The sequence below is a fragment of the Myripristis murdjan genome, chromosome 19 (genome assembly GCF_902150065.1).
Source record: "Myripristis murdjan chromosome 19, fMyrMur1.1, whole genome shotgun sequence".
Taxonomy (NCBI): Eukaryota; Metazoa; Chordata; class Actinopteri; order Holocentriformes; family Holocentridae; genus Myripristis; species Myripristis murdjan.
The window spans coordinates 20,543,740-20,564,835 of NC_043998.1; the positions used below are offsets into that span (position 1 = coordinate 20,543,740).

General features: G+C 40.8%; 1 protein-coding gene across 1 annotated transcript; it reads left to right on the plus strand.

Moving 5' to 3' along the window:
* The first annotated feature begins 197 nt into the window (after nt 1-197).
* cabcoco1 (ciliary associated calcium binding coiled-coil 1) lies at nt 198-12,137 on the plus strand. Its single transcript, XM_030078428.1, has 8 exons — nt 198-221; nt 351-442; nt 1,555-1,724; nt 5,246-5,390; nt 6,468-6,540; nt 7,139-7,252; nt 7,646-7,807; nt 12,028-12,137. Exons 1-8 carry the CDS (start codon nt 198-200, stop codon nt 12,109-12,111), a joined length of 864 nt encoding a protein of 287 aa, XP_029934288.1. The 3' UTR covers nt 12,112-12,137.
* Nucleotides 12,138-21,096: the final 8,959 nt, after the last annotated feature.

Below are 21,096 nucleotides of genomic sequence, written 5' to 3' on the forward strand. Positions count from 1 at the left end.
CAACGTAACACAACACGTTCAAAACTTGCTCCCGCTGTAAAATACCATTTCATAAAACAACTAAATATAAATTATATAATTTTCAGTATATTCTTCATTTTTATGACGGCAGTTTTTTTTTTTTTTTTTTTTTTTTTCCTCGGGTCCTATCCGGAAGTCGCTTATGTCGTTGTCTTGGTAACGACCGGAGCGTGGGGATGTCAGCGGGAGCTCGAAGCCGGGTAAAAGTAGGATAAAAGACGCGAATAAACGGCTGTCGTCTGGCCAGAATGTTTTAAAAATGTGTTACTGTGTGGCAGCTGACGCCATAATGTGGATGATAAGAGCGTTTTCGTGGTTTCCCTCCTAAGAAAGAAGAGGAGAGGCGCTTCCTCCAGTGGGAACCGCTGACCCAGGGACACATAGCGGCGCTGCTGGGGAGGACTGAGGAGGAGGTCGAGGCGTAAGCAGCGAAGACACACACACACACACACACACACACACACACACACACACACACACACACACACACACACACACACACACACACACACACACACATCTCCAAGCTGGGGCCATGAGGGGACTACTTTGAGCGGACTAGCACAAAGTCTTGGGGTCTAGGTTGCCAGATTTTCATAGAGCCTTTCAGATTATCCTGCAGAATATACTTTAATTTCTCTCGGGGCAATGTTTTTAATCCTTCTCCATACCAACCCTAACATGGTACAGGCACTTCCTCTGATATCCAGTAGTTAAAAATATTTTTTTCCTTGCAGTGTATAATAAAATTCCAATAAACTTTGCATTGCACCTGGTTTCTCTTTCCTCTAAACCAGCAGCTAAACTACTTATAAGGGCAGTAGCTCTAGATTATGATCAATAATAGTAATGATGTCATCTTTTAAAAAATCAGGTCATGGCCATTGTCATAACACACATGCATTTCATGGCATATCTGTCGACATCTTAGAAAACATGTACAGTATACTCTGCCGAAATACATATTTTGATGGTTTTAACTATCATTTAATTAACTGAATGCTGGAAATATGTAGTTAGATAGTTGCTAGATAGATAGACAGTAAATAGTACCATCCTTGAAAATGTAGGATTAGCCACCAGGATCAAGATCCTAGGTGGTCTAGAACCTGAGTTACAGGTAAAATCACAGCAGGTGGCAGCCATTTTGAAAAATGTTTGCCATGGTTATCATAGGATAAATCTGCAATGGCCCTATAGCCAAAAATGATCCTTAGGGCATGCTCTAACAGTGTGCCAAATTTCATGCTTGTATCGTAAAGTGCACGATTTTTCACATAGCCGCCGGACTAATGGAAGCCAGTTCTAATATGTTATCAGCCATCAGTCATTTTAGAAGTTTTTGTGGAAATAATGTATGATGCATGTATGCTACGGAAAAAACTGTGGGTTTATTTTATTTTTGTAGGCTAAACTGACAGCTCTGTATGAACTGCTACCTTCTCTCACTCACTGAACACCAGCTGGTTGCTTTACATCTGGATTTCTATACTCCTTCCAGATGGGTTTTGTATTGTGTGTTGTCACCACCAGAGAGTTTGAGGAGATCCTGGGCCTTAAGAACCAGCAGAGCTGCATGAAGGAAGCTGCCCTGCTGGACTATTACGTCTGTGGCTTCTGGTGGGCTAAAGAGGCTGGCCTCACCCCCACACAGACCTCCTTCACCATGGGTGTACTGCACATGCTGCTGGACAACATCAGAGGTGGGTGAGACCAAAGTATAATAACCAAAGGGGAACAAGAGTCAGACCAACCCACTCAGACTGACAGATGGGTAAAAAACTTATCAGACAGGGAACTTACCCACCCTGAGAAGGAAGTCTTAGCCAAAGGGTTGAATTTTGCTGTCACACCTGAACAAGTGCCTATAGTTGAACTCATTACAGCCACAGAATCAGCTATAAGGAAAAACAACTTAAGCGAAACCGAAGCTGAACAGCTCAAGTTTAAGGTGTCAGCTACCCTGTCCAGTGCTAAGGCTCCACCTTCAAACCTTACCACTCTAGAAAGAAAAGCCGTGGTATCTCTGAGCAAGGATAATAACATCACTATCCTTCCAGCTGACAAAGGGTGTTGCACGGTAATTCTAAACACGAGTGACTACCACTCCAAAATATCCACACTACTCAATGACACTAACACCTATGAAATGTTGAAACGAGATCCTTCCAGTGGCTACAAAAGAAAGGTCATAGAATGCCTCCAAAAACTACAACAAGATGGAGCCTTTGACCGGCCACAATATCTCCGTCTCTACCCACAAGACACTATTCCAGGCTTATATGGACTCCCCAAAGTCCATAAAGAAGGGGTCCCACTCAGACCCATTGTGAGCAGCATAAACTCTGTAACCTACAATATTGCTAAGCATGTAGCCAACATCTTAGCTCCTTTGGTTGGTAACACACCACACCACATTCAAAACTCATTGGACTTTGTGAACAAAGTCAAAGGCTTAAGAATAGAACAGGATGAAACTATGGTTTCATACGATGTAACCTCCTTATTCACCTGCATTCCAACCATGGAGGCAGTGGAAACTGTGAGACATCACCTGAAACAAGACAACACCTTACAAGACAGAACAAACCTCAATCCAGACCAGATATGCCAGTTACTGGATTTGTGCCTCAACACCACATATTTCCAGTTCAACGGCAAATTTTACAGGCAAAAGCACGGTTGCGCTATGGGCTCACCGGTATCCCCTATTGTGGCCAATTTATACATGGAATTGGTGGAACACAAGGCCATAAACTCATACAAAGGAACACCTCCAAGCCATTGGTTCAGGTGTGTGGATGACACATGGGTGAAGATCAAAACCCAAGAGGTACAGGCTTTTACCGACCACATCAACTCAGTGGACAAGAACATCAAGTTCACTAGAGAAGATGTTAAAGACAACCACTTACCTTTTTTGGATTGTGATGTGCACTTTGATGAGGAAAGGAGCCTCCACATTGGGGTATACAGGAAACCCACCCACACAGACCAATACCTTCTTTTTGACTCACACCATCCACTGGAGCACAAACTGGGGGTTATCAGAACCTTGAAACACAGGGCAGATAACGTACCCACCTCCACTCGGGCCCAAGCTGAAGAACACAAACACCTAAGGGGAGCCCTGAAAACTTGTGGCTATCCGAGTTGGGCTTTTGGCAAAGCACGCCCCAGAAAGAATAACAACTCTGATGATGCTGAGGAAATGAAAGACAAAGGCAAGAACATTGTAATTCCGTATGTGTCTGGGGTTTCAGAGAAACTCAGGAGGATTTTTAACAAACATCAAATCCCTGTATGTTTCAAACCCGGAAACACTCTAAGGCAGAAACTGGTTCACCCCAAAGACAGGACACCACACAATCAGAAGAGCAACCTGATATATGCCGTCCAATGCAGTGAGGAATGCAAGGACTTATATATTGGGGAAACAAAACAACCATTGAACAAGTGCATGGCTCAACACAGAAGGGCGAACTCCTCCGGTCCAGTCTCAGCTGTCTATTCACATCTAAAGGAAAAGGCACACTCCTTTGAAGACAGCAATGTTAAGATTTTGGACAGGGAGGAACCCTCAACAGGGGAGGGGGTCTGCGGCACCACCTATCCCCAATCTATAATGTTGCCCTTTCATCGGTACCCAGGAGGTTCAACAAATTAACCTCAGACGACTCTCAACGATCGTCGTTCACCAGGGTTTCACCTGACTCTGACGACTGTCGTTTCACCAGACCACAACAATGGTCAAGTGAAACCAGCACCTAACGACAGTCGTTAACACTAGACCATCACAATGGTCAAGTGAAACCAGTGCCTGCATGAACACACCCACAGGCATTAGGGTGGACACTCCCACAGAGGTTAAATACCTGGACCTTACCCCACTGTCCTTTGTCAGACTAGTGCGGACTAGAAAGACCGATGCGCATGAACTGATGAAGCCCCTTGGATAAGAGGCGAAACGTCTTCCTAAGACTAATACAAGTCCAGTTGCCTACGATTCATTTTTGCCCAAAGAGAACGATGACCTGGATAAATGAGAATATCCATAGACAATGGTGGAAAAAAGTTTTCGGACACCCCATGCATTTGTCAAATATTGCATTAAGAATCACTCTTAGGTCTTCAAGTGCAATTTCTTTTAGTACTGTCACAGCCAAAATACTAAACAAATCCTAAAAAAGCCATTAAAAACTTAAAATTGATTGGTTCCATAAAAATACATAAGAAATTTTGAGTATTGGGTCATTTTGGTACCAGTGATGAAGGTCGTTCTTTTTATTAAAAGACACAATTCTTGTTGCCAAGCTTGGTGTCTATATAAAGCCAGCACATCTGAAAGTTCTTCAGACACAAAAATGGCTAAAACAAGGAACCTAACACAGGAAACACGCCTGAAGATAAAGATTCTCAGCCAGGAAGGGTACAGCTGCCGCCAGATAGCCAGGAAGTGCAGATGCAGTCCTTCAGCAGTTGGATACACTCTGCAGAAATACAGACGAACCAACAGCTTGGAAGACAAACCGAGATCTGGGCGTCCAAGGGTTTCTTCAGCAAGAAATGAGCGCATCCTGATCCGCATGTGCAGGCAAAACCACTGAATGACATCACAGGAGCTTCAGCAGCAGTGGTCAAACCAAACTGGTGTCCAGTGTTCCACCCGCACTGCACGTGGCCGACTTTTAGATCATGGCTTAAGGTCCTACAAGGCTATCAAGAAGCCCCTGATCAATGAGAGACAGAGGTTAGCCTGGCATCGTTGGGCCCAGGCACACAAGAACTGGACAGCCAGGAACTGGAAGAAGATTCTGTGGTCAGATGAGTCCAGTTTCCAGCTTTAGTTTTGTTAGTTTTCTTGTAAACAATAAACAAAAATACTGTATATAATTTGTATTTGTTTGTATCTGTCTAATGCAGCCACACCTTTTGAAACACAAAAAGATTTTTCCACAAATATTTCATGATAATATTTCAGATTGTGTAAAATTTTAAGGTGTCCGAAAACTTTTTTCCACCACTGTATGAGGAAAAATATAGGTGAAAAATATAGCAAAGTAGTGGAACTTAGTGAGACAAAGAAAGTGAATATGTACAGTAGCACTAATGCAGCGTGTGCAAAACATGTCACTACAATGCAGAAAAAGTGCCGAGTTGTGCATTGTGAGGAAGTATTCAACTTATATCCAGTTTACTGCTCGACATTCTTGTCATATTCCAGAGAAACAGATGGGATTTGTGGATAACGTGATGGAGTTTGCCAAAGCCTTAGCAGGCGCTCAGCAGCACTCTGCCCCCAGGGGAGACACCGTCTCACTTCTAGACCGAGAGCAAGCCGCAGCGCTTACAGACTACATCAGAAGCAGGTGACAAGCATCGTCCCACTCATCATTTTTCATGCTCTGATTTGAAAGCCATGATGTAAATTCATATTAGAACACGATAACAAATAGTAATTTTTCAAACTCGGTCATCTTCTAGACCCCCAAGTTGACTTTTAACAAGTCGCAGACCCCCATTTTTTGTTTGTCCCCTTTAGGGAAGCCTTATATTAAGAGATTTCTTTTCACAAGCATTTAAACACAAGAAATCTGACATCCATCCAGCACTGTAGTTGTTATTATATATTTTTGTTACTCTTAGTTTGTCATCACTTTTATGTTTTCATATATATTATTTACCGTATTACCAACCAATTACCAATTTTGTGCTCTGGGTAATATTGTAAAATGTTTAACTTTAGTTTGGTGGAGGTTTCAAATGAGCCCACTGGGTTTTCTGCCTCTCCCTGCACTGTATATGATTTACTCTCTTCATTATTGTCATTATTTTTATGTGTATCTAAATTGTGCACAAAAACTAAACTAATACTATTGATTTAGCCTTCCATATGTGATTTTAATAATTATGGATATAGTTTTGTTGTAGTTTTTTGCAAATTAAAAAAGCTAATTATCTGGTAAATTAGAAAAAGTATAAGAAATAACACAAAAATTGTATGTGTGTAAAGATTTACAAGAAAATTAGAAAGAAAAAAAAAAAAAGAATTATTCCATATTTTGCTGAGGACCCCCTGGCAGGCCTTCAAGGACTCCACTTTTACAGCCACTGCACTATAGGAAATTTTAAGGGACAACTGACTTTTATGACTTTGACTTTTTATGACTTTTGTACATATTGTCGACAGTTTGTCATATGGTGATAACAGCTGGATCATAGTTTACCCTCCTTTTTAATTAACACTACATTAGTGACTGTGGGAGTAGTGGGCTGTGGTTGGTCTCAGCCAACTCTTCTTTTGTGATTTTACTCGGTCATCTATAATAGATTTTGCCTTCTTGCAAGTTGTACTGTGTTTTAACGAATATTCTCTTCTTCTGTATGTTCATGTTACCTCGTTCCCCCCACGTGATACCTGACCCTGTGTGACCTGTTGTCTGTAGTCTGTTTCAGAAATACAGACTCTATGAACTCCTCTTCACCTCGGCCAGAGAAAAACTGCTGATAGGCATGGAGGTCAGGCCGTCGTGTGTGTGTGTGTGTGTGTGTGTGTGTGTGTGTGTGTGTGTACATGTCTGTACATGTGTGTACATGTCCATGTATGTGTAGATGTGTTTAAATGTCTTTGATTTAAAACTCAGGAGCCCGTAGGTGAGCTTGTATTTTCAATTCTGTGTTTTGTTTTGTTTCCCATCTGGGAGTGCAGAATTATGATAATTAGAAATATATTTTCCTTGCAATTACTTCACTATTTTTTTTTGCCAATTTCCACATTTTTTAGGTTTTTTTTTCTTGTCTAATATTCTGATCATTTTCTTGTAATTTCATGAAACTCATTTTTTGCTAATTTTCTGTTTTGTGTGGTCATTTCCTTTGAAATTTTTACCTTCTTCTTATCTTGATTCTTATGTCAAGTTAAAAGAATATTTTTGGTAATGTTTTGGGCAATTTTATAGTCATTTCTTATATTGATTACTTATTTATTTATTTACTTATTTACCATACTTATTTACTTACTTATACTTACTCATTCACTTACTTCAAAAGTAAACGACAGTGACGTAGCTGAGGTTTTAAAGGGTTTAACTGTACTGTCGCGATTTCTGCTTTCCAGAGAACGATTGAGGTGATCGGTGGTGAGAACACGTTCACCCCACTGGAGGAGGGCATGCCAGCTGAACTCTACTATAACTATGTGGCCTCGCCTCCTATCCCTGAACATGAGGAGGTGATGGATGAATGGACCGATCACTTAATTAGTAATAGACAGATTACTGAATGAATAAATGAATTATGAACACCGGGTGTACAACTATGTGTAGAACGAGAGCTGGATGAGTAAATTAATGAACGATGTTAAAAATATATATTAATCAGTGGATGGACAGGTGAATGTACTACATGGATGAGTAAACTGATGAATAGATGGATCAGTGCAAGCTCTGATTTGCTATTACTTATTTGTCCACATGGGGGCGGTGTCTGCCAATGGAGCTATACTTGGTGCTCTAGTGAGTTTTTCTCTTGTAATGTCCCTGGCATCCCCAAACCCTAACCCTGTGGTTCTCCGCCAATCCAGTGAATTTTAACAGGTCAAATTTAATTTTCGCTGATTCCACAGATGGAGCAGGAAGCGTCAGGAGAGCTAGATGAGAATGTGGACCAACAGGTGGAGAGGAAGGTGGAGGACACAGAAGAGGAAGGGAAGGCTGGAGAGTATTCCATCCAAGAGGTGAAGGAGGTGCTGGCAGAAGTGGCCAAAGACATGCTGGGGAGCCTCCAGGTACTCCACACACTCAACAGGCAGCAGAGTTTCTGTACCAATCACATCCAGTGAGCTAGTCAGAACCCCACAGGATCTCAGGCTATACACAGACTCAGGTTTATGGGGGTGAAAAGGTCTACAGGCCAGACCGCACTCAGCTTTACAAGTCATGACTAAAGCTGCTATAATTGGGGTGATAGGGACACTTTGCTGAGTGCAGTCCTCCTCACAGTGCATCGTGTTCTATACAAGCTGAAGAGAAGAAATTGACTTTTGGGTGAAACTGAGTTTCAGGTGTCTAAATGACGACATAAAAGCATGAATCACCTTCTTTAAGTGGACCAAGGATAAACAGGACAGTTTTCAATCAGATCTGCTGTAACTGAGTTGTGAAAAGCAAATATTAGTAAAGCGTCTTTCTTTTATCTATTACATGGACATGATTTTAAAGGGATAGTTCACCTGTTTTCAAAAATTACATTACATTTGTAAAAATAACCACTTTAATCCATGGAAATTGTTAAGTAAACAAAAATGTGATAGAGGAAAGTGGAGGAAAACAAGAAGCTAGCCACAGCATTACTTTTCCAGCTATCTTTTATTACTCTGGAGAGAGTTGTTATTTTGTTTGCTGGGGGAAGTCAGTGTCAGGAGGCTAACAGTTAGCATTTGGAGCATCCAGCCAGTATCCAGCACTCAGTAACAATGAGAGGAAGATAACACCACTAGTGTCCTACAGAACGGTTGGAACCATCCCTTTAAAGTTATGCAAACATTGACTGCCTTTAAACAAAAAATACATTTGCACATAACCAATCTATTTGTATTTATGTAATAAAAGACCAATAAATATACATTTATAAGGTTATCTAAACCTTTTGCACAGGCCGTGGCACACTCCCTGCTGCAAACACTAAACAATCAGAATAACAAGGATTATGTTGCTGTGCTCCCACTGGTTTACAGCTTGTTCTCACAAGTCACCAGTGTTCTGTAACTCTGTCTCTCAGGCAGCTGGTTAGCAGCAGCGCTTAGAGGGGGATCGTGTTGTTTTCAAAGCATGACTGGTACTGCTCCTGCTTTTAATAAGTTTGTGGAGGCATCTAATAACGCAGGGAGAGATAGAGCAGGTTGGGCAGAGAGAGAGAGGACAGGAGGGAGGGAGGCAGTGAGCAAGCAAGCGTGAGAGCAAAAAGTGAGCATTAGGTGAAACAGAAAGAATGCATTGAGAGGAGAGAGAGAGATTGATCTTATTTGATAACGTCCTGAACAGCTGCAGAGGGAGGGTTGCCTGGCTCTTATTAAGTATTACTTGTCTTGTAATGTGAAACCACCACACACACACACACACACACACACACACACACACACACACACACACAGAGAGAGAGTCAGTGAGTCTGTAAAGTATCTCTCAGTAGAACTAATTGCAGCTATTTCTACATGGCCTTTGTTCCTGACAGGGTCAGTTAGTGCCATTAATTGAACTCTGCTAAATGAATAGTGCAAGAACATCAGAGAGGAGGAATGGTGTGACTTGAAGCTTTATCTATGTGGCATTGTAGGGATCATAAGCACACTGTAAGCACACAGGGAGTCAGTCATATTCATTACAGTTAGAATACAATACAGGGCTGTCACCATGACTAGAAGCACTGCTTTTTTTCTCTCTCTGAAACCTCAAATTCCCTTTTTTCTTTGTTCCTTTTTACTTATTTATTTGCTTATTTATTTTGTACCTAGTGGCTGGGTTAGGATTTTCTTTCTTTCTTTCTTTCTTTCTTTCTTTCTTTCTTTTTTTTTTTTACCAGACTACACTTTACAGTAAAAAACTGTGAGACCAAAGCAGACACTTTTTTAAATATTTTACTTTTAAAAAGAAATAAAGGGAATTTTGTCACATGACATTTCACAGTTTGTGCAATCTACATGGCATCAGCGGCGAAGTGTAATTGTTGCATGTCCATGGAGGGTCCGCGAGGGGAATCTGCGTAGCATCGCGCACTTGTGGATTTTTTTTTTTGGACGCTTTTCGATGATTGGCTAGATTGCTGCTCTGAAAGAGGGACGCAAACGATACTGCATCACTTTGGCAATGACGCAAACTCCGCTCTCTGCTTTAACTGCAAGAACTATGACAGCTAATTCCTGCTTGTCTTAAGCGCTGGCGGTGCTTTCAATCCATGATGAAGAAAGTTTTACTTGCAAGCCTTCGTGGTAAACTCATATTCCACTTGCCTCTCTGAACCAATGGAAAAAACTGGGTCTGTAATTTCACAATTTTATAACAGCAAAACACTCAAAAATTCAGTTTAAACAGCAGAGTCCCTGGTATCCAGTCGTATGCTAACTAGTTCCCAAACACAAGGATTTTCACTCAGATCTTGCACCACCTCTGCAAAAGTGTCTCATGCGCAGTCATGAAGTGTGTGCGCACAAGCACAAAAATCTTGATGCAGCACGTGGTGAGTGCTTGATACACAAATTATGCAGTTTAGGTGAAGTATCCCTTTAAGTGTCCCTTTAAGCATTATAATGAGAATATAATATAATTTTCTGTAGCTCAGAGCTTAGACTCAAGGTGATGTCTTCTTTGGCCACTGTACAGACAGCAACCTCATTACATAATAATGATGATGACAGTTTGCCAGAGATATTGTTGTCAAAATATCGGCTGTCTCTATAATTTTATAGTATATATAACTGGAGTGGAGGTTTATATATATATATATGCACTGATTTTTTTCCCAAATTTTGATTGCAGTGGTTTTACCAAGATGTAAAACTGAGGCCAACAAAGACAGATAATAACATTCTAACTCAATCATACTTAGTGTTAAACACCATATTTAACGGTGGGTAACGGCCCAAACCTCCAAAACGAAACAGACTTTGACTTGCTGCCCCTTTCGCTATTGACTTATGATCACATAAGAAAAGAATTGCAGGTACTGTATGTTTTAAATCTGCCATTCTGCGGGATATTTTAGTGGAGCAGCTGTTTTTAGCCTGACATAGATTGCCTATGCTGTTCCAAATTGCTTCTTCCTCATAAGTGATATTTAATAACTTCCATCTTGGCAAGGCTTGCGCTCTTTCAGCCTTGCTTTCCCTCCCTCGCTCTCCCGTCACAGTCTTTCTTCCGCCTTCATAATAATTATCACTACATGTTTTATTTGTAGTGCTCTTTTTGTTGCCGGCAAATCTCAAAGTGCTACAAGGCAAAACAATTAAAATAGAAAAAAGCTCTCTCTCAGTGAGCGGAGGGAGGATATTTGAGTTGCAAAGGTTCCCAGGAGTCTAACTGGGCATGTGGCTCTCATCAGGCCTTATAAGGTTGACGTTCAGAAAATTGGCCAGTGTAGCTGAGGGTGAATGCCATAAGTGGATTGAACCCGTTTAATTTGGAAGTATACAGTGACTTAGGGAAAATAAATTGAACTATGCTGTGAAACTGTAAACATAGTAGTACACAATTTAGAATACCTCTCAGGCCCTGAGAGGCGGCAGTATGGTTGTAATTAGCGATTCTCAAAACGGAGAGCTGCAGTAAAAAGTCTAAAAATAACAAAATCAAGACTGGATGGGGAGTGAAGACTTGCAGTGTTCAGGAAAACAGTAAAATATTTGCAAGCCAAATGATTCCCTGAGCAAAGGCAGGGAGTATACAAAAAGGGAACAGGTCTTTCTTGTAAAACAGAGCTGTCGTAACTGGTATGGGAATTACAAAATGAAGGCAATGGAATGAATGCTTCCAGTTGCACATTGGAGTATGCAAAATGATTACTATTATGGAGAAGCAAAATGGAACCTTTTGTGGAGCTGAACTGAGCCAAGTCAGTTTACTTTCTTCTTCCAGATGGGAAATTTTGTTTGCCTCCAGGAGCACATATAAATCACACAACATAAATACCTACATGTACAAGGAATAACAGCCATTAAACATAACAGTGGAGATACATACAGGTGAAAAAACAGAACAAGAAGTCTCTCAAATCATACCAAGTTGCTTTACTATGCCTTTAATGTTGTTTTTGACTAACTGACCATATTTCTGAACCCATAATTCACGAAGCCGCAGACCCAACACTTCAACTTATTTAGCCTTCATGGCTCGATGGATTTTATGGTTTGTGTTAATTCTGGAATTGTATACAGGTGTCATATTTGGCAATATGATGTGTGTGATGTGTGTGTGTGTGTGTGTGTGTGTGTGTGTGTGTGTGTGTGGTTTCCAGGCCCAATTCAACGAGAAACTCCGACTTCAAGAGGAGAGCTACACTGCCAGACTAGACTGCCTGAAAAACAGCTCTGCCAAGTAGCTACAACACATCACGTCTTCAATCATTTCTTTATAAATGTAATAAATATTGTTCAGTCTTAATAAAATGGTGAAAGTAATAAAATATCTCAAATAATTTATTTTAGCCACTCTCACTCTGAATGACTACAGGCATATTTTCTGCATTAGCAGAAAAAAATAATCTAAGTTTTACTTACTGAGTGACTTATTTTTATTTACTTATTTTTAAATAATTATAGAATATCTTTGTGGATTGTGGTGCAGCTCTGTTGTGGTGCATCTTTAAACTGCATGGATATGAGAATTTAATTAGTTAAGGTATTAAAATATGAAAGGAAAATCCAGGAAAATAAAAACACAGCATTAGCACTTTCAGAGTTGCTGTGTCTCATTTTCATCTTTGGCTCTTTATATCGGTGTGATCATCAGCCTCTACTGCTGGTTATGCCAGCAATGGAAAACAAAATCCCCGTGGAGAAAATATTGGACAATATTTTGGGCTCTTTTTCCTTAAATTATGTTTATTTTTCACAGAAACTTGCTTCATACACTTTTTCATCATAGTCAGTTATTAACTATTTTTTGATGCTTTGTAAAACATTTGTGCACGCGTATATGTAGTAGAGTGCGGTTCAGGCCTCATATTTTTGTCTGAACCCGACCGGACCAACCCATCGGGTCCTGGCGGGCTCAGGTCGGGTACCCACACTCTAATATGTAGTTAGGCCAGGAGCACATGGGATGCTGATGACGCATTCCAACATTAGCAGAGGCCAAAGGACCTTATGGTTATTATGCAACTCTATTGTGGACTGCATGGTCTGTGACCACCTGCAGTACCTCCCTAGGTCACAAGGGGGCTGCTTACCCCGAGGATAAAAGTCATGACTTGGAGTTGGTAGAAATCAGGTACAAGCTGACACACACAGGGTGCACCAGTGTCTAGATAAGGGGAGCTAATCAAGAGACAGGGGACAGCTGGGAGGGGCAGGGGCAGACTTTTGGAGGGAAGCAAGAGGATTGGCTTAGGGGCGGGGCTACAAAAAGCTAAAGCGAGGCAGGTGTGCAGAGGGAACAATGAGATCAGATAGACTACAGGAACACAAGAGGGACATACAAAGCACACAGATAACAACACTGGAAAGACAATATAACACCTAAACCACACAAATCCAGGGACTGTGTCACAATTCACATATTGAAATCAGTAACTTATTACTGATAATGATAATCACTCAGTGTTCAGAGTTTCATGACTGATAATGTAGTGCTAATTTTATTTAATTTTATCGTCCCATTGAGACAAAACATTCTTTTACAAGGAAGGCACCCCTGGACTGAATGGCATCAGGGTCAGCAACTGTACTAGTGATCTGCAGAGTAACGTCACTAATTATTAAAGTCTAAAATGGCAACCTTATCATGGTGGAGGGGTTTGTGTGCTTCTGAGACCCTGGGCTTGTAGCGCCTGGTAGGGTCTCCCAAGGCAGAGAGGCCTCAGGTGAGTGGCCAAAGAGTGAAGGAAGTCACTATGAGCAGTTCCAGAAGTGAGACGGACAGCTTGCCTGACCAAGGCCCCTTCCTGGAGCCAGGCCTGGGGCAGGAGCTTCAAGAGGAGAGCTACACTGCCAGAGGGTGGCGGGTTGGAGTGGAGGCAGTACAGAAACTGGCTTTTTGTACATGTCATTGAAAAATACTAGTAAATAGAAGTAAGTCTGAGAGGTGAGCTTAAATCTGAGCACCAAAACGGGTCCCCAGGTTACATATCAGTCAGGATGGTCAGCCCGGTTCAATCTGCATACAAATAACACGACTTGTAGTTGTGTGCGATACATGCGCCAGTGTTCAATTTTGCATGCAGGTGATGCGCCAATTCAAGTGTGGAATTCAGCCTCCGGTAAAGTGACATAACTGACATAATGACAACATCAAACTCCACAGAAAGAGACAGGTTGGGGTGGTGTGGGACTGTCCTGTTCAAGATCTGAGTTCCATCCCCCTGCTAAGCAAGACTGTTGGACACGTCTGCTCTCCACAGACGTCAATGAGAAGGACTGGCACATCAGCTGCACACAAAATTGGACTGTGGCGTATACGCTGCACACAATTTGAAAGTGCAAAGTTATGTAATTTGCACACACGTTGATGAGATCAGGTTGGGATGGTGGTACCTGGATCACAAGCGGCTGAAAACTGAAAGATTTTACAAAAGGTACCTGGAGATGTAAGCTATTTCTAGGAACAACCTTCCCTAGGAGCGATTCTCAGAGGCAGAGACGGAATAAGCTTGGCTCTACATGGTTCTCATCATCGGCCTGACTCACTGGTAATTTGTGCACTTATGCTTTTTGTCAGTTGACTGTAAACGGTCCTTACTTCAATCAACCCTCAGGTTTGCATAGTGCCTTTTAATTCACCAATGAAATAATTTCCGCCTGTGAATATTTGTATTGCTAAAATCCCCATTTGCATGGCAGTTGGTGGGAGGACTACATTTACAAGCCATGACAACCAAATTTTACTAGCACATTTGCCTGGAAACTGCTGTTAACCGGTGTCATCTGTCTCTCCGCAGAGGCTGTGCGGCTGCCGTGTTTGACTGAGAGTCACGGCATGTGCCAGTGAGAACAGAACAAGGATCCCATGTTGAAGCACATCTGCTGTTTGACTTTCAAACAGGACAGAAATAGAATTCATTTCCCTCTCCAACACAAGGAAAAAATGTGCTGATTTTGTATGACGGCTCACATTCAAGTCAACATTTAATTTAATCTCATATTGTTCTTGGATCTAAACCGGTAAAAACTTTTTTTTTTTTCGTGTCAGTGTTTTTTTGTTGTTGTTTTTTTGGGGGGATTGTTTTGAGTGTGCATACAAGAGTGTATATGTGTGCATAAGTACATATGCATGCCTGTGTTGGAGAGCATGTTTGTTTTGTGTGTGTGTGTGTGTGTGTGTGTGTGTGTGTGTGTGTATTCACCTTGGATTTCTGCTGATCCTATTTGTGTTTTGTGTCAGTGGAAAGCTGAACCAAAAACAGGTTGCCCTGCTTTTGTCCTCTAGTGCAGTGTTTCTCAAATGTTTTTCAGTAATTTGAAATAGTTTTTTAACCATGTACCCTCTGACCAGTGCAAAAAAAAATTTTTTTTGGTATAATAAAGCCTGTATAAAGAGGTCCAATATCATGTCATCAGTGTCTGAAACCACCTGATACTAAAGACATTTTATTTAATATATAATGTGGTTTATCAAAATTACATTTACATTTTGTTATTGAACTCATACTACATATTTTAGGAATCATAAATGAGTTTTTAAATGAACATTTTAAAAAAAAAATCTCATGTGCCCCCTGCAGTACTCCAATGTACCCCTAGGGGTTCGCGTACCCCCTTTTGAGAACCACTGGATTAATCAATCATGGAGTAATGACTAAGTAAGATTTAGACTGCAGATCTGTTAGTTAAGCATTAATCACTGGCAGCCTTATGATGACTTCATTAGTAACTATCAGGGATCCATTACCGCATGTGAAGCATGCTTATTTCGTGTTTTGTCATCATCAGTATCAAAGACTGTGATTACAGTATGAATTTGTCATATTATCTGAACAATAAATATCTGTTATGCTACTAATAATTGTGTAAAATTTGATTTGGATCGTTCAGCCTTGATCTATGACTAACTAACAGGTGAATATCTCCTTTACACACTATCTTCAGTATTATTTGAACTCTTATGGTGTCACATCAGAGCTGTATGACAGGTAGCTGAGTATCAGCTCTGGACCTGGCAGACAGAGTGTGATCAGTAACTCCTGCTGCACTAAAGCAGACACACACATCCTCCTGCAGCTGAGCTTTCACTCATTTCCTCAAGTGCACAAAACATCAGTGTGCAGCTGCATCGTGTGCAGTCAGCGGCTCTCAGTGAGTCTGAGGCTCTCTTGCTGCTCGACAGTCTGCCCTCCTCATCCTGCTTCCTTTTGCAGGACCTGAGCGTCCTCACAGGTGCAGCCTGGGACCAGGAGGACCTCACCGCCTCATTCACCTCCTCGGTGTTGGAGTGAGGAGTGAGTGAGTGAAGAGGTGAAGAGGAGCTTGATGCACGTCTGTTATCATCTTCATCTTCATCTTTCACCTTCATTCCTTTCGTCATTTCTTGAGTTTGAGTGTGCCTGTTGAATATGTAAATAAATACAAAATCAAAATCATTTTTCCTAAGAGTTCAGATTTCCTTTCGCCCGATTTTAGTCACCTTTCTTTCCCATGTTTTTGAAGGGAATCCAGCTTTCAAAGGGTTAATTACAGTGTTATTTAATCCTACACAAATCCTGCTACTGCAATTGGAGACTGGTTTGCGTATGTGTTTGTGTGTTTAGGTGTTTAGGTGTCCCACCATTCTGGCCCTTTCCCTTTGTGTCAGCACACAAATTAAATTGTTAAATAAATTGCTTCATACGAGTGTCAGACTGTAGGTTAACTTGTTGAAGAGCTGAAAAAGAAGCTCATCCGTCACACTTTGGGAATCTTAGCCTTCCCGGACATGTGAGGTTTAGGAAGTACATGTTTTAAATATATGGCCAAAGTTACAGCAGAGCAGAAAAAAGTTCTCATCTTAACTCAACTCACATGTTGACATGTGGTCAAAAGTCAATTTGGGCTGCTGATCAGTGTACTTCTTCTTCTTTGGCTAAATCTGAATGTGACAGCAATGTTACTCTGTGCTAAGGCTGAACTCCTTCAAATCAATCTGGGTCACGCTTCAGGGCTTCTGTCTACAAATGTCCACAATAAGGGTGTTAACTGACCGTGTGCCACGTCTGTTTGATGTCATCATACATACAGAGCAGTGAGCTGCTGTACAGAGCGCTAAAGGCCAGTCAGCTGGTCCCAGCAGAACAAAGACAACCGTCAGTGCTGGAAGGATCCAAACCTGTGTGGACCTTATTCTAAGATGCAACATCCACAACATCTCAACATCTCACAACATCTCGAATTTCATGAAACAAACCACATCTGATTAAATTCAACATTTTTAATTTGTACATTTCAAGTCTCACCGGCTATCAAGTCTTTTTATGGTTTTGTTATGTGATTCTGTGATGGAAAGGCAGGCCCACAAAACTCTTCAGTACAGTCAGACTACCCGGGTCACCTGGCATCAAAGCACTTTACAGTACTGGTACACCATTTAGGAACAGAAAGCCCTTAATATAAAATGTGGTATATCAAACTTACACTTCACTATCAAACGTATTATAGCATAGACTACTTATTTTGGGAATTATCAAGGACTCATAATTTTTAAATGAACATTTCTAAAAAAAAAAAAAAAAAACCTGCAGTACTCCAACATACCTCTAGGGGTACCCCCATTTGAGAACCACTGCTCAAGTGTGTGTGTGTGTGTGTGAGAGAGAGAGAGAGAGAGAGAGAGAGAGAGAGAGAGAGAGAGAGAGAGAGAGAGAGAGAGAGAGAGAAAGAGCGAGAGAGAGTGTATGTGCAGTTATGAGTACTGTGCCCTCCTCTGGCCGCTGATGCACACTGCAGAAACACATAATGGCTGGGTACCACTGTTACAAAAACACTATCACATTCATAATGCATGGCCTGAACGGTCCAAACCCTGCCTGTATAAAAAGAATCTGTTTTAGATCTGTGGTCAGTCTTTTTTCCTCTGTGCTGATGTACACTTTGGCAAAGCATTCAGCTGCAATGCACACCAAGTCACTGACGGCTGAAAGTACGGCACCAAAAGCTGCTTTTATTTGCTTGGAAATGTCCCATATTGTGATTTTAATGTGATCCTGCAGCCTGAAGTGCTGGATCAGGCCCACGGTGCATGAACACAGAGTGAAATTTGTGATCCCGACTCTCCGAAACTGAAGTTTAAAGGGCCTTAACAGTGGTTCTGCATGTTTAATATCTACAAAATAAATTTACTTCACGCTTCTGCTTATGTTTTCCCAAAGCAAGCGGTCGCATTTTAGAACTCTGGTGTCATTTTTCCTCCCTTTCATCCTGAAATGAGGTTCCATTCTTTGCAGTATGATATTAAAAGAGACTTTAAACTTTTTCCACACACATTGTTAGCTGGGGGGAAGTCCACCTCAATGGCAGCAGGCTAACAGTTAGCATTTGGAGCATCCAGCCAGTATCCAGCACTCAGTAACAATGAGAGGAAGATAGCACCACTACTGTCCCACACAACTAGAGTGAAATATTAAATTTTTCAAAATGGATGAACTATCCCTTTAAGTGCCTTGCACAGCATCGACTAATAAGAGACTTCTTTTGTATAGCAGCTTTTCAAAAATAAACTTCACAGTGCACTTTACAGCACATAAGACAATTGCACATTACAGAAAGTAGTCTACCATCCCAACGTTACACACCCACCCACACACACACACACACACACACACACACACACACTTAAGAAGTCAATAAGACTACCATATAAACAACCGCTGGTATGGATTGCATGGATCCAAACCACAGCATAAGGACGATGTAGACACCCAGACATTCCCGTTCTCTCTAAACAGCATTACTCCAGTTCTTGCCCGGCAGTTTTTGTTGGAGGTAGAGCAACACTGTAACTAAAGTGAGGCCAGCGTGTAAAAGGAGATGGTCCGTGAATGTGAAAATGTATCTTTGGCCTCGCTTTTGTAGCCGAGTATTTTTTCCCAGGGAAGAGTTACCAGAGCAGCAAATGTAAAAGCTGTCATTAACTCGCTATAGGTGGAATGACTACTGTGTTATGGCAGTCAGAGCTTAGAGAGAGGACAAAGTACAAAACAGCCAAAACAAAAAACAAGTGAAAGAAAGATGTGGGGACTAACACATGACAGAACTGTTATCTTGATTGCTCGGATGGTATTTCTGAGATAGCAGCAATCCTTTGGAAATGAGTTATTGACCTCTGTTCCTACAATTACATCTAAATCACTCAGCGGCCCTGGTGGAAACATGATTCCAATCTAACATAGATTTACTGCTTTTAATCAATGTAAAATATGGCCACTGAGCCCGCAAGCCAGATGTCCAATTAAGTCTTTCATAACCACTTTGGTTTGAACCGAGTCTCTGTTTCTCTCAGTTTACGCTGCCAAGAGGGGGTTAGATCACTCTCCTGAGGCCAAATGGGGTTTCCGGAAGAAAACTGGAAAAACATGGAGCTGAGGTTGGATGTGCCTGCTCAGCCCGTGGCCCTGGGCCGGCCCAGCTGCTATGGAGGTAGGAATTAACACCAGCTTAGAGACGTACCTGCTGTCGTCTGAGCAGCGGCTAGTGTGGCACCGTGCTAACCACAAAAACACCTCACTGCTCGAAAAACAGCCCGACATGAAACACACCGGTGAACTTTTAAAAGCATTTCACAAACATCTAAGCACAACTGACGCTGATCCAGCAGTGCTGATCTGACGTTAAAATACACCATTTTAATCATTAGAAATGCAGTTTCTTAAAATTTTCTACATAATTTTATTCTTTTTTCCCCTCATGTAATTTTTTTTTTTTTTTTTTTTGCAATTTTCAGGTAATTTTCTGTTTTGTGTTTTTTTTTTTTTTTTCCCAAATTTGCCTGCTCTGTTTTTGAGAGAAAGAATACAAGAGTGAAAACAGCAAGAAACTAGTACTGAAGTTACAAGAAAATTATGAGAAAATTACCCAAAACTTTGTGGAAAAAAAGGAAATTCATCACCATATGGACTATTATATTTGCAAGCACTGTAATGTATTATGACATGCATTAGCCTACATAATATGCAATGTATTATACAATATTAAATTGATTTTGGAAGAATTTTATGTAACTCTCTGGACATATCTTTTTTAATTTAATTTTTTGTTAATTGTTCATTTTTGTTTGTTAATGTTTTCTTCAATGCTATGGCAATTTTTGTTGTAAATTAATTTTAAATGCGTAACTATAATAATTAAAAATACAGTTTTCTTGTTATACTTTCTTAAATTTACTTTTGTTAATTTTGCAGTAATCTTTTTTGTGTGCTAATTTTTCAATAGTTTTACTTATTTTTTGTGATGTAGGATTTTAAATTCTGGAAGATTATTTATTTATTTGTTTGTTTCATTTTTGTAATTTTTTTTTCAGCAATTTTGTGGTAATTTGATTTTAATTTTCTTATCATTTAATCTTTCTGAAAGCAGTGGAGTGCTCAGGTTTCAGAGGGTTCAGACCAACATTTTGTGTGTTGTGCAAATATCCTGCATTTTGTTCCTAACAAGTTTTGCGCGGCCCCAAACGTCCTCTCTCGGCGCGCAGTTTGATGACCTGCCTGGTATTACTGGTGTTTATAGTCTCCCGTTTCTGGACTTCTTAACTTGAGACATGCTGGCTTCCCTGGGATTAGCTTTCATGCACTATTGTGTGTGGCCAGTGGTGCTGAAAATCAGGGCTGGGAGGGTCAGTTGACAATCACTTCACCCAAGTCAATCTCCTCTACAGAGGGTGAATTGAGCTTGGTGCTGGAACAGGAAAAAAACACACACTGCATTCTTTTTAATAGAGCGGGAATGATGAACACTTTAAGTTAAGGCCCTTGTAATGAAAAATCCACTGTGGATTAAAAGTTAATCAAGGCCGGTCCTGGTGGGAATATTGTGTCATGTTTTCCTAGCACAAGTGGATAACTGCACGCCACTCTTGACTTACGGTTTGAAGAACTTCACTGATAGCCAGTGTTACACAGCAATGCATATTTATGTGTCATGATGCCGTTGTATCACTGAGACTACCTTCTAACACAAAGGCTAAATAAAGAATAAATAAAAAATAAATTCTTTATGTTTACTCATTATTCCTTCTTCTTCTTTGTTTTACCCTCGGGCAAAAATCAGACAGGACCAAGGTTTATCAAAATGTTTTATTAATGTAACTCTTGTTTTGCGGGGAGCACAACCTATTGCTAGTCCCAATTTATACAAAACAAAGCTGCCATTTTGTTCATTTGAGACACTTTTGAATGACATGATCG

Bases quoted from the DNA above. Each gene is read 5' to 3' on its own strand.
- cabcoco1 (XM_030078428.1), top strand. From the start codon at position 198: ATGTCAGCGGGAGCTCGAAGCCGG. The intron at 1,725-5,245 runs GTGGGTGAGACC...GTCATATTCCAG, and splicing joins GCTGCTGGACAACATCAGAG to AGAAACAGATGGGATTTGTG. The intron at 7,808-12,027 runs GTACTCCACACA...TGTGGTTTCCAG, and splicing joins ACATGCTGGGGAGCCTCCAG to GCCCAATTCAACGAGAAACT.